Source organism: Canis aureus, chromosome 13, assembly GCF_053574225.1.
Source record: "Canis aureus isolate CA01 chromosome 13, VMU_Caureus_v.1.0, whole genome shotgun sequence".
Classification (NCBI taxonomy): Eukaryota; Metazoa; Chordata; class Mammalia; order Carnivora; family Canidae; genus Canis; species Canis aureus.
Window position 1 is genome coordinate 27,280,731 of NC_135623.1, and position 17,657 is coordinate 27,298,387.

Genomic DNA, 17,657 nt, shown 5'->3' on the forward strand with positions numbered 1-17,657 from the left:
GTAAAAGAGATGTAACCTCTCTGAGTCCCCGCGTTTTCATCTGTGTAATGAACCCTAATTAGGATAAGACAATGACATATAATTATGGACATTCTTTACTACCTAAACTAATATGGAAATACCTAGTAGTGATGTTATAAACTTTGGTAAGACACATTCATAAATTAACGCCTGTTAAAAGATTTTTAGGGCTTTATCTTAAAGAGCTCTGTAGTCCCTGAATGTCGTATATTACGTTTTTCAAACTCAACACTGGGTCTTGCTTTCATTATTTCAAACATAAAGAGGTGTTGGATACTAAAACACATCTTCTCTGTTGTTATTCCAATTTGATTCTGATTATAGAGAATCCAATAAACAGCCAAGATAATGCTTCATGACGGGGGTGGGGGTGGGGGAACCTCTCCAAAACTCATAACTGTGGATAGGAATTCAGTCCCTAGATATTTATGTGAAACATCTGTACCAAAGATTCTGCAAATCTGTGAAAACTTTCTCATGAGTATTAGACTCTGTTAATTTTTTATTACTTCCTACTCCTTATTAGCCCCCAAATTTCATGTAACATCTAGTATACATGTTATGTTGATATTTCTGCTTTTGATTTCAAAAAAAACACATGCATAAAAACCAAAACCTAAGAAATGTAAATGCTATGAAAAAGGTAGTTTTTCCAGCCAAATAGTATTAGTCAGAATCACATAGAATTTTTCATAAAGAGTAACTTGTATTTTCATTTTTTTCTGATGTGGTTAAGTTTTGAATCTGAAGTTGGCATGCCCTCAGTGTGTTGATTCAAAATAATACATATGACAAAAATGTAGCTTTCAAGGGGTTGACTTATTTTTGCCTCTGTTCTTAAAAATTGCCATTGGTACTATATTATTAAAGAATTAAAATTCCAAATTTTAACTGAGACAAGAAATTAGAGGAAAGAGAATTATGAGAGAGCATGACTAGGCTTAAGAATTTAGTATATCTATTCCAAACAAGATGTTGCCTGTCTCTGCATTACTTAACAACCAAGACAGTGAGTGCTATCCTTACTCACAGAAATGCTTTGACTACATCCTTTTGTATATCTGATCTTTTCTTGTCTTTGCTTGCTGTTTGTGTTTAATAACAAAAGGTAGGGTAAAACTAGGTATGCTACTGTTTCTAATCACAAATTGTCTTTATTTAAATTTCAGCTTTGATATCTTTTATTGGATTGTTTTAAGCCTTTTAAGAGTATAGGTTCTCTTGTGGTATGAATCTATACTATATTGATAAATATTTTGATGAAAGAACAGTCAGGTAATTCATAGTGAGTCAGTTGAGCACCTGAGCTACCAGATGGAGGGACATTTGGGGATCAGAGGAGCAAATACTGAAATAAATAATACCAACAATGTCACATAGGCAGAAACAAAATACTGGGAAGGGAATAAGCTTGGTGTATTCCAGCAACAGATAGGAGACCACTATGGTTTGAGTACAGGGCAGCGTTTGGATGGGACACTGGAAGCCTAACCACGTAGGGCCGAAGTAAGGAGTTTGTCATTCAAAGTTGGACAGGGGGCCTTTGGAAGACTTTTAAACTGGGCTATGTCATGATCTGATGTAAATATTTTTTAAACTTTTTTTAAAGATTTTATTTATTTATTCATGAGTGACACACACACATAGAGAAGCGGAGACATAGGCAGAGGGGGAAGGAGGCTCCATGCTGGGAGCCCGATGCGGGTGGACTCGATCCCAGTACTCCAGAATCACGCCCCGAGCCAAAGGCAGATGCGCTTAACCGCTGAGCCATCCAGGTGTCCCTGTTGTAAATATTTTTAAAAGGATACCCTAGATGTTTTCTGGAAATTGTAGAATATGTGTGGATATGAGAGGTGAAGAATATAGGGAGTATAAAACGATCCCACAATTTTGGCCTGATAAATTACTGTTAGACACGATTATTACAGAGGGAAAAACAGGCTAAAGGTAGAAGGGGGAAGATGAAAAATTCATATTTTGAAAGTAGAGTTTGACATGTCCATTGTAATATCAACTAGGAGGTGATTGTAAGCAATTAGGCATGAGTTCCTGAAGGTGACAAGTAAGGTATTAGAACATTACCTAGTACATAGGTAATGATTGAAGTCATGGAAAAGGATGGGATCTCAACAGAAGGCCTGTATAAAGTCAGGAGGGAAGAAATTTGAGGTTCTCACATTGGAGAATACCAATAAATATGTTTAGCAACAGTGTAGAGTCAGAAGAAAGGAAAGAATGGTGAAAGAGTGAGCCCATCTTTAAAGGTATAAATCCACAGATGTGGGGTGTGGATCCTTAGGGTAGTTATGATAGCTTAAACTGGAGTACTTGGACTAACCCAGTGAGATTAGGGCAAGGTAAGATGAGCAGAATGTGGTAGATGTTGTCAGATGCTACTTAGCCAACTAGTTGATATGCTGAAACAAATATCTTCTATAGGGTAACCATCTGTTAAGGAATAACAGAGATGCACATATCCATTGAGTCTTGAACAGTCTTTCTAGGAGTTTCCTGTCAAAGAGAAAAAAAATATATATATATATATGCAGAGGAGGAAGGAGGCTCCATGCTGGGAGCCCGATGCAGGTGGACTTGATCCTGGTACTCCAGGATCATGCCTTGAGCCAAAGACAGATGTGCTTCAATTATGCTATACAATTTTATATATATATATACACACACACACACATTTACATATATATACACATAATGCATACATACATATATTTACACATATATACATATATAATGTATATATACATATATACATGTATGCATACATATACATACATACATACGTATATTCTGAGAGGAAGGAAGAATGAAGGGAGTTTTTGGAAAGGGGGAAGTAAGCAGGGAAAGAGGAAGCAGTAGAGAGGAGAGGACCCAGGGGATTGAGGAGACAAGAGATGATAACAAATCCTAGAGGAAGTGGCAAAGGAAGAGATTTGAAGTATGTGTAGAAGATACAACGCTGGAAAAGAAGGGGTACGTTTTCCTTTGTGTCATGTCACAAGAGGATATGATTGTGTGAAATGTGAATATCTGAAAACGGATTAAATAGAAATTGAAGGAATTCATCAATAAGATAACTTCAGAGTATTAGAGAATAATAATGTGCTTTTTTCCTTGGGATTTTCTACATTACCTTATAATATAGAGAAAAATTCAATTATGATATCTCAAAATAGATGAAAAAAATTTAACAATAAAGCTTTCAAATTACATGGGCCAAAGAACCATATTTAAGAGAAATATGAACTCGTCCTTATGCCAATTTATTAGCATAAATATTGAGAGATTGTGATTCATGTTTATTCTAAGTCTCAAAGTCATGGTTATCTTTCCTTAATAAGCTTGAAACTAAACTCATCCTGAAAAAACAGAACTGGTTTGAGGAGCTTATTCAACACTATAATTAACCTTATTCAAAGATGAAGTTACTATTATGGATTGCACCTGTTGAGTAATTTCTAGGTGGGTGGTATCAGAATTCAAAATCTATGCTGCATGCCACACTTTGGTGAGATTACATGGGGAAATAAATTAGTAAACTATAAATACTAGGAATGTCCAGAATGCCCAGCAGATTAAAAATAGCAGAAAAATGCCCAACATGTATTTGAAATGCAGAGGCACAAGTGCTAGCTAGGTTCTTAGACAAAAATGTAAGACATGTAAGGGAAAAGTTGTGAAGACCAATTTTCCTTTATGTTAAAATAGGCTTTACAATGAAGGATCTTTACAAATGCATAGAGGGATGAGGAAATTTGATTGTTTGATTATATGAAGTAAACCAAGATTTTGATTATACCAGATAGCTGAGGATCTGACAAATAGGAGTCACAATTGCCCTTCCTTTTTGCTGGCTCCTCCCATGACCTCAATGTAATAGCTCAGTTGTTTTTCGGCCACAATTTTCACTCTTACTTTCTAATGTATCACGTTGCTTAAAATTTGCTAATAGGAGCATTTGGGGAATGCTGATGCCTCTTACCCTCTCTTTTTCCTTTAAGATAGAAAATTCAGTTTCCTTTTCCCTTGATTCTCCAGTTCCAGGTCCCACAGTGTTGTGACTTCCAGAATAGTAGACTGTTATGATTTTATAGGCATCTTCATTCCATCTCAATAGTTTAAACTTATCTGGACAATAGTTTACACTTATCTGGACAGTCCTCCTAGTCAAAGTATTTTATGCTTTTGTCAGTGTTCTGTCCCTTAAAATTTTAATTCTTTTAGCCACTGCTTGTAATTGCTTCTTTTTTAAAGGATCTATTTAGGTAAGATAGGAAGATAAGGTTTCTAACCAAATAGGGAAGAGATAAAATATTGGAATGCTCTTAAAGATTTAACAAAATCTCATAAATGGCACACTGCAGCATTCTAGCACTATGACTCAGAGGAGTGGAATATTGCTAAGTTAGTCCATTCACATGATCCCCTGCCATTTTTGAAACTGTTCATCTTCTGGAATGGCTAGAAAAAGATAGCTTAATGAAGACAAATGCTTTCCTACAAATAGAGCTCTGATCTCTAAAGAAATGCTAAGTGGAAATTTCTGCTTTCTAGTTTTCTTCATAATTTCATTATTTTCCTATAGGTTCAAACTTGGAAGAATAAGTATAAAGTGCTAACATGAAGAAATATATCCTTAAGTTATTAGAATAGCACCCTGATAGTTTTTAAAACCAAACTTGTCTCTAGAAGTAGCTCTGTATTGTTAGCAAAGTTCAAATGAAGAAATGATATGGAGACACTGAAAGGAAGCGTGTTAAGTTGAAAGGGCAATGGTCACTGAAATTCTGATTCGGACTGTGTGGTCCAGGAAAAAATCCAGTGAATGCTCAGTCTCTGCTCATTTCCACACTGAGGAAATTAGACCAATGAAACTCTGAGTGGCTAGATTGATTTAACAAAACACCAAAGACCATGGTTTCTGTTCACTCTTTTATCTTAGAGATATATTTGGGTTTTCATTCTTATGGCTTTTTTGAAAGTATCTTCATAGTAAGGTGAGAAAAATATTTTCTAAAGTATTTGAGTCCAGTTTACAAAGAAAAAGAATAGGGCAGCCCTGGTGGCTCAGCGGTTTAGTGCTGCCTTCAGCCCAGGGTGTGATCCTGGAGACCCGGGATCGAGTCCCGCATCGGGCTCCCTGCATGGGGTCTGCTTCTCCCTCTGCCTGTGTCTCTGCCTCTCTCTCTCTCTCTTTCTCTCTCTCTCTGTGTCTCTCACGAATAAATAAAATCTTAAAAAAAAAAAAAAACGAAAAGAATAGTTGCATGGGAATCATATTTTTATGGGAGTTGTCTGGTCCTCCATTAAGAAATGAAGTAAATGTCAAAAATACAAGAATCCTTTCCCCATTAGCTTTAAATCATAGAATAAATAGTGTAAATGTTCTCAGGAGTATCAATATTTAAATTGGTTCATGCCACTAGTAGGACAAATAGAAATTGAAATAATGTAATTTTGAATTGAACTCCAGAGTCTGTGTAATTTTTTTTCTTTTTTTGGAGAAAATAGATATATTTTTTCTTTAATTCGAGGAAAATTAGTAAGCTTTATATATGTATATATAATAACCATTGGGAGCTGTAGTTAATATTTCAACTATATATTAGAATATCAATCATTTTCTTAAACATTTAGCATGTTCTTTATCCTGATATATTTTTTAAAACATTTATTTATTTTAGAGGGAGAAAGAGAGAGGGAGGGGGAGCACGAGTTGGAGAGGGGAGAGGCAGAGGGAGAGGGAGAGACTCTCCAGCAGACTCCCTGCTGAGCACAGAGCCAGTTGCAAGGCTCGATTTTATGACTTGAGATCACAAGCTGAGCCAAAGTCAAGAGTTGGATGCTTAACCGACTGAGCCACCCAGGCACCCCTATCCTGATATTTTTAACTTAATTGCTGTAAATTGTTTCTCACCACTAGGCCCAGTAAACACAAAGTATAATCATACCTATTATTAGAAAGTATGTTTCTAACAATCCTTCCACAAATTTAGTTTTTATTACTTTCAATAATCTAGTCCTTTTTTTTTTTAAGATTTTATTTATTTATTCATGAGAGACACAGAGAGAGAGGCAGAGACCCAGGCAGAGGGAGAAACAGGATCCATACAAGGATCCCAATGTGGAACTCGATCCTGGGACCCCGGGGTCACGACCTGAGCCAAAGGTAGATTCTCAACCGCTTTGCCACCCTGGCATCCCAATCTAGTCCTTTTAAAAAGGACTTACTGCTCCACGTTTTTCAGGCTTATTCTTGAAATTTCATAGAAAATGACCACTGATAATAATCAGTGATAAAATATATAACAGCAATTTTAGAAACCGTAGTTTGAAAAAAAATTAAAAAAATAAAACAAAATAAAAAAATAAAAAATAAATAAAAACCGTAGTTTGAAAAAAGGTGTACTAAGATATGAGGCCATTTTGAATGAAAACTATGATATTCTTAAGAACCTATAACAATTAAATAATGTTATAAAAATAACTTCTAGGAAAAGAGAAAAAGGAAATAAAATAGGGAGAATCTTGTTCATTGGATCTCATTATAATGATTTGAAAAGTTTATCTTGGATGAGATAAATTATTTGCCAATCAGTAAAAAGCCCTAGTTACTTTATGACATTATATTTAAATGATTTTAATATTAATTGAGTTAAACTGACTCATCTGGATAGACACAGATAAAAATTCATGAAATACCTTGGAGGAATTATATTGCCCAGTTGATTTGTATTAGCCATGTTTCAAACCACAAAAATATTGGGAAGTCATATCATAGAAACTAAATTGTTGAGCGCTCAGCAATATCAGTTTTACTTATTGGTTCACTTAATGATCGAATGTCAGCCATGTGTGTCTGGTGCTGTGCTTGGATGATTTGCTTGCATTTTTCATTTAGCATCACAGCAAACCTGCAAAGGAACGAGGTCTCACTGAGCCTGCCTATTAAAGGGCCAGTATTGGGTCTCATGTCTCTGAGTTTAGACTAAATTACTTTTAATAAAACTTATTAATAAACAAACTTAACAAAATTCAAGTCTTTGGATTTTCAACCCCTCCTCTGCTCCTTCCACCTCCTCCCCTTGGCCTCCTCTTCCTCTCTCCCCCTTCTTTCTTCTTTAATATTTCGGTCTCTCACCCTTCCTTACTCCCAACCATGCAATATTAATTATTTTTCTTTAAAACTGTACTGGTCTTTCCTATCTGTAGAGGTGTATAAACTTTGGTTAGGTTTGGTGGGTATGTGAGATAAATAATGTGTATAGATTTTGTGATGAAATTATGCATTTGGCAAATCATTTCATCACGAAATCGCAAAATGACAAAGATGTAACTTTAGTCCTATATGTAAATAAACATTACTTAAGTTTAGGGCAAATTTATAACTTTGTTGTAAAAGAGTAAGATTCTTTTGTTTTGTTCTCTAGAACAAACTGAAAAGCAGGAATTCATTAAAACCCACAGAGTATATCTTCAGGTCAATGAATGCTGATGTAATTTTTTAAATAATTTAATTTATAAAATTTTATATTGGTAATTATAGCCTATGAAGATTAAATACCTATATATATTTTTAAAGATTTTATTTACTTACTCATGAGAGACACAGAGAGGCAGAGACATAGGCAGAGGGAGAAGCAGGCTAGGCTCCCTGCAGGGAGCCCAATGCGGGACTTGATCCCGGGTCTCCATAGTCACACCCTGAGCCAAAGGCGACGCTAAACTGCTGAGCCACCCAGGCATCCCCTAAATACCTGTAATTGACCAAAATATTAAACAATGTTCATTATTCTCTAATTACCAGTCAGTTAGAATAGTAGAATTCTGAACAAAAATAATATTTATCTGATAAAATACTAATAGATTTTCCATATCTATATCCATACCTATATATATATGTAAGTACACACATACATCTATCTGTCTACACTGTATATAAATATATAAATATATAAATATATATATATATTTAGTTGCTCATATATTATGTGGAAGATGGTTTTATATCCATTTCATGGATAAGGAAGCTGAGGCTTCAGGAGAGTGAAAACTTTCTCAGTTTCTTACAGTGTATAAATTGCATAACTAGGATGCAAATCCAGTTTTACTTGGCTGCAAGAACTTTTAATTATTATACTCTACTACTTAATTAATAAACTGACTCATTGCAACTAACAGCAGACCAACTCAGTACAAAAACAAACTGCAGAGTGGAACAAAATTACTCTCTCCCCCAACCTGTCCCTCTCCAAGTTACACAAAGTCACTTGAGATGGAAAGGGGAAATGTGTGGTTTAGCATTGCAATGACATGAGGCACCTAATTTAACTGCATATTTTATCTCCCCTCCCCGAAGACCTAACAAATCCAAACTTGGAGGGGGAGGCCTGGAAATCAGCATGCTCACAGATCCCAGCAGCTCACCCTTAGCCTTGCTAACTGTTGGTATCTACTACTTTATTGACTAGATAATTGAATTCATTTTCTGTGGCTGCTGTTACAAATTATCACAAACTTGGTAACTTAAGACAAAAATTTAATCTCACACAGTTCTGGAGGCCAGAAGTCTGGAGTCAGTACCTCAAGACCAAAATCAAAGCATCAGCAGTTTTGTGCTCCTTTCAGAGGCTGTGGGAGAAACGCACTCCTCGCCTGTTCTAGCTTCTGGGGGCTGCCAGTGTTCTTTGGCTGGTGGCCACGTCAGCCATTCTGTATATTATATACCAGGGCATAAAAGTGCACTGGATATTTGAGATTGAATTTGGAGGCATTTCAGTCTTGTGAACTTAGAGTTTGAACAAAGAGATCTTGCATAGTATTTCTGTCTTTGCCTTCCCACTGCAGGGAAGGCATCATCTTTACATTCAACCAAATATTTATTGGGCACGTATTTTGTGCCAGGCACTGTATCCTAGCTGTCAATCATGTTGAGAGCTTGAGTCAGAGGCTCGAAATGTCTGTCAGAATGTCTAAATCCTAGAGTGGTAGGAACTTGTGGCAGGGAGAGCTAGTTCATTGGACACTGACAGGGTTGAATTTGAATTCTGGCTCTGCTGTGTATTAGCTGTGCACATTTATAAAAATTATATTATCTCTCTAAGTTTCTACTGAATGGAAAAATTATATAAAATTTACCAGAGTGGATGGTGACGTTGAAAAGAGTTTTGGATTTGGAGTAAACAGTATATGGGCTTAAAACTCTGTATGAACTCACCGTGCTAGGTTGTTGACAGGTGGAAGAAAAAGTAGCTTCCAAGGCATTTTCCCTGCTTCCATTCTTGACACGTAGCGTAGGGTTTTTCTGAATACAACTTGTTCACCTACTATGTTGTGAAGATAATGTGTTAAAAATGACATTGTTAAGTGAAATACACTAAAGTAGAATTTTGAAAAACCAGAGAGCATTGCAGATGGTATGATTGGAAATTGAGGTGTGAAATTTATTAGTAAATCCGTTGTATGTACTGTGTGATCATATGAAATAGATATCTTCAAAGCAGCACTGATTATTTCTTTTACACAAAACACTAGCTCCCTGAGCTTTGAGACCAAGCCAGACTCCTACCGGCCTGCGGCATATTCCCAAGCTAGCCTCTGCCCATCATCAGGTTCTGTGACCCTGTCTCCTGCCACTAGATTCTCCAGATTTCAAGGTTCTTGTCCCTGGAGTCCAGTCTGGTGATCTCTTCTCCTACTTTTGGTCATGAAACTGATCGAAGGTTATCAGCTTTTGGAGTAGGCTTTTGTCACATTTGGTAAACAGTGAAGTTATGAAGAAAGATTTAGGTGCAGTTCACCCTCACATTTCCTGCTATTCTGAATTCTTTGCCACTCACTTAACTTAGACGATGTTTTTCAACCATGACCAGTTGACATCGTGCTCCTCCCTCGGATTCACCTCACGGCACATCCTCTAATTTGGTTAACTCTTCCTAACCTTTCAGGGACTAGCTCAGACTTCTTTTTAACGAGAAAAATGTGGGGATTAATGACATAGGCTCTGGTTTTGATACATTCTCTCTGTGTGATCTCTGAGTGTGTCAGTTTAATTTTCTGAGCAACATCTTTCTCATTGTAAAAAGGTATAGTAATGGCAATCTCAGATGAAAATATCTTTGTAACTGTGTTAAGTAAGTCTTGGTTACTAATAACTTTCTCATTTCCTAGTACTTGACCTCTAGTCCAGAATAGGCTTCTGCATGCTTCTCCAGGAGTCTGTGTTTCTCTGACCATAGCATTTCTTGCACTACATTGGAAATATCTCTCTGTCCTATAAAACTATATATTTTTAAGGACTTGGACATGTTCAACGAACAACTAATTGTTGAATGAGTGAATGCAAACAAAATTAAGAATTTTAATCAATGCAAAAATACTACTGCATTTTTTAAAGGTCTTCAGACGAATGTATATCTGATTAAAATCTTTGGCTAAAATTTAAATTATTATTTGAATCCCATGAAGGATGGGAGTTCACTCAAACTGAATAATTTTACCGATTTTTTCGTTGAAATCACATTTGTTTAATTAGTTTATATAGTGACACTACCAGTACACATTTATAATGAAAAAGTAGGACATGTAGTTAATCAAAAATAGCACAAGTCACAAGAGAATCTATCATCCAGAGATAACAAAAGTTAAATTCGGCTTATATTCTTCTAGACATTCTGTTTGTATGATTCATAACAGCATTATCTAGCACTCCAGGCATGCCTTAACCGGATGCATTGCATCTGTAGAGAGAACTCAGACTCTGAAGTATTGTATCTGCTACCTGGTGTACAATTATTTAACATTTTCTATTGCAGTGTTTTCAGAATCCAAGTGACAACAAATGCTTTTCAATTCTAGGTCAAATTCAGCTCTGTCAGCATAACTGTAGAAAGTGAAGCCTGGCATGATCTACTCTCAAACATCTTTATTAACAATTTTGCTCTTGGTTGCTCTGATGGGCATGCCTAGCCTTCCTTCTGACACTTGTCTACCGTATCAAAGTCAGACTTAGACTTCAAGTTTGACTGATTCTTCTCTGAAGCTTTTCCCAGCTGTGTAGTGAAAATTGATAAGTCCATTCTCTCTACTGCCGTAGAGTATTGTTTATATTTTTTTTTAGAATTTATCATATTATGCCTTGTGTTAGGGTGATTTATCAGTCTTTTTTTTTGTCTCCAGCTATTTTGCAAGCTCACAAAGGCAAAGACTGTATAATTCATTTTTATATCCCTTCACTGTCTAGCAGAGCTCTTTGCATGTAATAAACAGTCAGTTCTTGCTGAGTGAATTTATCATTCGTTGTTAGGTCTTGGTGCCATGATGTAAATGGAATTACAAACTATAAGGTTGATATTAATCATACCCAGATATTTAGGACCTAAATGTAGTTCTCATTAATTATCCATAAGTAAAAGTGAAAGAAACAAGCTTGTTTCTTGTGAATGTTTCTTGTCCATGTGAATGGACAAGCTATAACTTTGTTAATACTGTGAAAGATGCCTCAAGTCACAATTTCTAAAACAGGTAATACCAGTTTTAGAACTGTATTTAGTAAAAATACTAAAAGGTAAATGTCATAAAACATGCAGCTTAAAGTGTGAATTCAATAAAAACTGTGCTAATTAAAAATTCTACATTTTTCAGAATACTTTATTCAACAATGAAGTAAATAAATACAAGTATTTCCAGTTTATCTTCTAAATATGTTAATATGTTGAGAATACATACTGACTCTCAAGTTTAAAAAACTTTGAAGGCACAAATACACTGATGACTGTCTTGAGTTTCATAAGTGAAGATAATAAAAACACATTTCCCTCATTTAAAACCCAATTTGTGATTTAACAGTATACATGATTATATTTAGTGAGTTCATAAGGATCAGGATAAATGTACAATTATGAAATTAGACAATCAATGAAATTGGTTTTGAAAAATGCCTTTCATTATTCATGGGAGTGTAGAAAATATTGGAAATGAGTCAATGCTCTTTAGAAAATATGAGGATAATGGCTATGTCTTGAAATTTATATATGCAGCCCTGAGCAGAATTCCATGAATAAAATAAATTTGATAAATGCTTAATGAATGAATAATTGAAGGATTGGATTTTATAAAACATAAAATTAAATGGTGATGCTTCAAAATACTACTATTAATTATACAAATATGAACTACTGAGGTACAAAAATATGAATCAACTGCTATTGAATTTGTGTCTTTGATAGGGAAAACACACACAATGGTCCACTTTCCTATTTATTCAAGCAAAATTGTCTTTTTCTTAGGCATTGTGTTAACATTAGATATTTTCATAGAATCCAAAAGCCTCAAAGCTCACTGTACCAAACATTTTGAAAATTCTGACTAGATGTTATTGACTGGATTTAGAACTTAGAAACTGGATGTGATTGAGTGGATTTAGAACTTAGAGATTTCCAGTTTTATTTTCATTACAAAGTCAATTTTTATATATTTTGTGTAGCCATGCTTAAATTTAACAGGTAAAGAGAGGCAAAGTAGGTGCTCTGGGCCAGTAAAATGTAAGCCACAAATAGACCCAGCAAATTGTGCGTGACATAATAGTAGGCAAGTGAAAGTCCTGGGAGTGACTGTCACACGCTATGGACGTGACTATTACTTGAGCTATATGAGAAGTGTAGTGCCCACAGAACTGAGAGTTAATATCTCTATATTACTGCCATAAGAGGATATGTATGTAAAATACCACAGGCATAAAATGTAAAATGCATGCATTATGTAGTATTATGGTCATCCTTGACTCCTCACTTTCTTGTATGCCATAGCTTCCCACTAATTTTCTTCAACTTATACCCAGAGTCTGGATCACCTTCACTGCCCCCACTGTTGTCTGAAACACCATCATCATTCCCTTAATTACTGGCAAAAGTCACCCATCAAGTTTCTGTACTTCTGTCCTTGTCTGCCTTTCTTTTCAGTAAGACAGAGGGCTCTTCATTTTATTTTTATTTTTAATTGAAGTAAAACATACATAAGGTACTCTACTGGGAATTAAAACAAACAAACGTAGAAAGTGTATAATGTACTCCAGTCTTAAGTATATAGCTGATTGATTTTTTAATATGTATATACCTGTGTAGTCACACTCAGGTCCAAACAAAGGTCACTTCCAGTGTGCCTGCTCCCCCCATATGAGTTTCGATTACCAGTCCCTTCCAATGTTCATCACTGTTCTATTTTCAGTGTTTGCTCTTGGACCTCTTGAATTTCATGGATATTGGGGATAAAAGAGGATATACTCTTTTGTTGTATTCTTTTGCTCATCATTATATGAGATCTTCTCTGAAAGTCAGTTGCTTCATCTTTAAGGAGGAAGAGGAAGGTAGACTGACACCAGCAGTTAACATTTGAAATCAGCTGAAGTTTAGTCCCAACCCAAAGAGTTCTTGATGTTTATTATCTGGAGCCAGGCACAGAGAAGTAGCATAATTTTTAAAATCCCAATGAAAATTGACCCTACAGACTCTAAATCAAATGATATCTCTCTCTCCTTCTTTCTCCCTCTCTCTCTCTCCCTCTCTTCTCTCCTTCCCTCTTCCTCTCTTCTCTCCCTCCCTCTCCCTCCCTTCTCCCTCCTTCTCTGTCTCCTTCTTCCTCTCTTTCTCTCTCTCCCTCTTTCTCTCTCTCTCTCTCCCTCTTCCTTTCTCTCCCTCTCTCCCACTCCGTATACTTATGGAAAGGAGTAGAGGGGTGTGTGGGGGAGAGAGAGAGAGAGAGAGAGAGAAAGAGGGTAGAAAAGGGGGAAAAGGGGAGAGGGAGAGAATAAGGGAGGGAAGAGAGAGAGTATTTTTTTCTCTGCTCTATTAGGGCCCTGTTAATTTCCCTTTCAAATGTTTGGGGCATGCTGAGAGAGTTCTTTGTCTTGAATACCCACTCCAGGCACCAGTTTATTTTTTAAATGGTAACCAAAAAAACTATCTAGCAATCCTATTATGGATGCTATTTATTAACCTTTTGTGGGTCTTATAGTGAATTAATCTGTTCATGTATAATAAAAGTAGCTAAAATTTAGGCAATAATAGCCGGTGAACATTTTGCTGTAAATAACATATGTTTGGACCAGGAATAATCTTATTTTCTGTAAACAATACATAATGGATAGGAAATTGACAACATCAGACTATTATGACCAACATTTAAAAATATTCAATTCAATTCTCTTAGTATTGGACCACAATAATTGTTTGGTGTTTCTTTTACTACTTTCAATGGTCCTAAAAAAGAAAAGTTTAAAAGAACATTTTAGATGAATACAGTAGAACATCCTGTTTTGTCCGTTTCTTTTCTTTCCTCCTGATTTCCTTCCTTATACAATCTCATTTTCTAGTAGCGAAGTGAAATGTAAAGAAAGGAAAGGATTTAAAAGATATTTTTAACTCCATGGCCTTATTGGAGATTCAGATGCTCATGGGCAAAGCAAGATCTCTTTGGTCATATTGTATTCAGTGACTTCAAATCCGTTGTTTTCAGTAGAATAATTTCGGTAAAGCTTACTTTTTTAACGCTTATTTTTAAATAAATTAATAAAAATCATTTTTCTTAAAGCAAGTACATATATCTCGTTTTTAAGCAAAGAACATCTCATTGAATATGAACTTAGTTTTGCATAAAATTACATTAAAAATGATTGTAAATAGTTGTTCATTTTATAAGGACAGATTCTTTATCTTTTTATTTTCTTTAAGAGACATTTTGACCTTTGCTGTAAAGCTAAGCTAGAGAGGACATTGGCAGAACTTTGTGTGTCCTTATACATAGCTTTGGATGGGAATTTAAGAAGACAGAAAACAATACCTTGCCAAGTATTAACTTTAAGTCTTCTATCTACTTTAAAATTTCAAGATTTATGGAATACCAGAACAATCCAGGGAGATGACTCATAAAGAACTAGCACTTTCTAGTTTCCTACATCCTTTTTAAAAAGTCTTAGCTGTTTAACTTTGCTGTCTAGCACCATGATCAATATGGAGATCAACCAGTGAATTAACATAAATCAATCATTTAAGGCTTTTTTTTTTTAAAGGTTTATTTATTTATTCATGAGAGACACAGAGAGAGAGAGAGAGAGAGGCGGAGACAGAGGCAGAGGGAGAAGCAGGCTCCGTGCAGGGAGCCCGATGCAGGACTTGATCTCAGGTCTCCAGGATCACACCCTGGGTTGAAGGCTGCACTAAACTGCTGAGCCACCCAGGCTGCCCTTTTTGTTTTGTTTTTACCTATCACTCTAAGTGGTTACAAACTGGTGTTGATATCAAAACTAACTGTTTAAAAGCCATGGCATCACAATTTTAAATTACAAATACCTATATTTAATCAGAGAAATATACAACTATAGACTCTAAATCAAATGATCTAGAAATGATCATTCTATCAAATGATAGAAATACAAATACAGTTTTTAAAATAAAGACTAGGTTATGGTTTAAGATGTAAATATGCTTTATTTATTTCATTCTATGTCATCCCTTCTGACATAATGACCTAATGTCACTGGCTGAATCCCATTTACCCACACCCTACAACTTGCATTAAGCAACAGTCTCCTGTATGGATGCTTTCATTGAGTCTTAGTTGTGAAGCACAAAATCCAGTTTTATGTTAAGTAGGTGGGTTGCTAATCTGTGAGAATGCCATTCTTGATCAGGCCTTTATGAATTGTTTGTGAATACCAAACTGGACAATGCAAGCTTTATATTCGTTCTACAATTAGCCAAAATAATTCTAGCTAAACTCTGGTAAAGATCTCTAGAATGAAATGAATGTAAAGTATTCATTCTTTCTTTATCTTGCCCTCTGGTTTCATTTTAGCTCATTTGTTTATTTAAAAATAACCCGCTAAGTTGCTTTTTCACTGCTTTTTCATGTTACAGATTGAAAATGTTGATGTCTGCCTTAGTTTTCTAGCAGCCAGAGGAGTAAATGTTCAAGGTCTATCTGCTGAAGGTAAGAAAAGGCACAGTTGTCACCAATATCACCCAACTCTTAAAAAAAAGAAATGTTTTTGTATTGCAAGAAATGTAAAGTGGGAGTACCTAGCTCCTTGATATGTGAAGGAAATCAGTACAATTCCAAAAGTATAGAGACATAAATGTAATGGTTATTAATGTATGCTTTAATTATTTATATGTTCCATATTTTGCCAAAAGTGTTATTTTCTTGACTGTGTAAGAGAGGAGTAAGTTCACAAAACACTTTTATGTTATTACCAGTGTATATAGTATTTTTAGTCTTAAGGAGAGGGATGGATGGATATATAGATAATGCTAGATCATAGATGAACCTAAATTCAGGTAAAAATAATATAATTAATTTGCAAATATCACTTTATCAATAATATCAAATTAGTCTTGTTGAAATATTTGGTAAGTTTAAATAAAACATCATGAGTTCTTAAATAATTAGTACTAACAGTATTTAATGACTGTCATATGTAAAAGCTTTAAGTCATTAAAGGTTTAAAAGATCATCACTAAAATCAAAATATAGAAAAGTGGAAAAAAGCTGAACTTGTTCTGTCATTTTTTTTTTTTCTGAATCTTTTTCTTTCACATATATTTTTAGGAAAACTTTTCAAGTACTCTAACAAAATCTAGTTGCTAAGGTTATGAAATAACAAGACCTTTGAGATCTGCACTAATAATCACCATTTTATTAGAATATTGTGCATTTAAAAATTCTGCTAAATACTGGTATATACTTTGATAATTTAGATTGGTTAATGTTTCTACTTTTGTCATTTGCTCTGAATAGCTTTTTCCCACACACACACTAGAAATATTAGATCTAAAGTTTTAAAATTTTGCTGTCATTGGAAAAAGGAATTATGTGGTTTCTGAAATACAATGAATATTTAATAGAATTATTGAGTTTTCCCAAGTTTTCTTCTATTTTCTTTTTTTCTTGTTTTAAATTTCCTTTGTCTTTTACATTTATGTGATATGTTGTGTAATACTAAGTTACACATTTAATGGCCAAAAAGCTAAGGTTCAAACCTAACTGCTGGTTTTTACCTTAGAAAAAAAGGTGATAAAACTCCCCAGGAAAATATTTTACTTTTTTCAGTGGTGGAAAGTGGGTTAGAATGTTACCATTTGTTCATCTTATGTCTCTGCCTTCTCATATGACATCCTTTAGTAACAGAAGAAACACATTGATTTTCACTTATCTTCTAAAAATATATGAATGCTCAAAATGATTTGCTAAATAAATAAAATATGCATATAATAAAACAAGGAATTTTAAAACCTTTAAGATCATCTAGTTTTAATGAGAACATAAATACTCTTACGGTAGCCTCCTATTGATCAGACTAACTCTTCTATATTATGCAACTGTGAGAAGGTTTGGGGGGGACCGTCATGTTCTCATTTCATTTTTTTAAAGATTTTATTTGTTTGAGAGAGAGTGAGTGAGTGAGAGAGCATGAGTAGGGGGAGGAGCAGAGAAATACAGGGAGAAGCTGACTCCTCACTGAGCAAGGAGGCTACATGGGCTGGATCAGGACCTGGGCTGAAGGCAGGTGCTTAACTGACTGAGCCACCCAGGTGCTCCTCTCATTCTTATTTTAAATGAATAAT

General features: G+C 35.0%; 1 protein-coding gene across 16 annotated transcripts in view; it reads left to right on the top strand.

The window, feature by feature from the left end:
* Positions 1-17,657, top strand: part of NAV3 (neuron navigator 3) — a 1,006,607-nt gene that overhangs the window by 754,173 nt on the left and 234,777 nt on the right. For all 16 annotated transcript variants that reach the window (XM_077845591.1, XM_077845595.1, XM_077845596.1 and 13 more), the window contains one exon: positions 15,951-16,023. In XM_077845591.1, the coding sequence (XP_077701717.1) occupies positions 15,951-16,023 (73 nt within the window). The remainder of the gene's footprint in view (positions 1-15,950; positions 16,024-17,657) is intronic.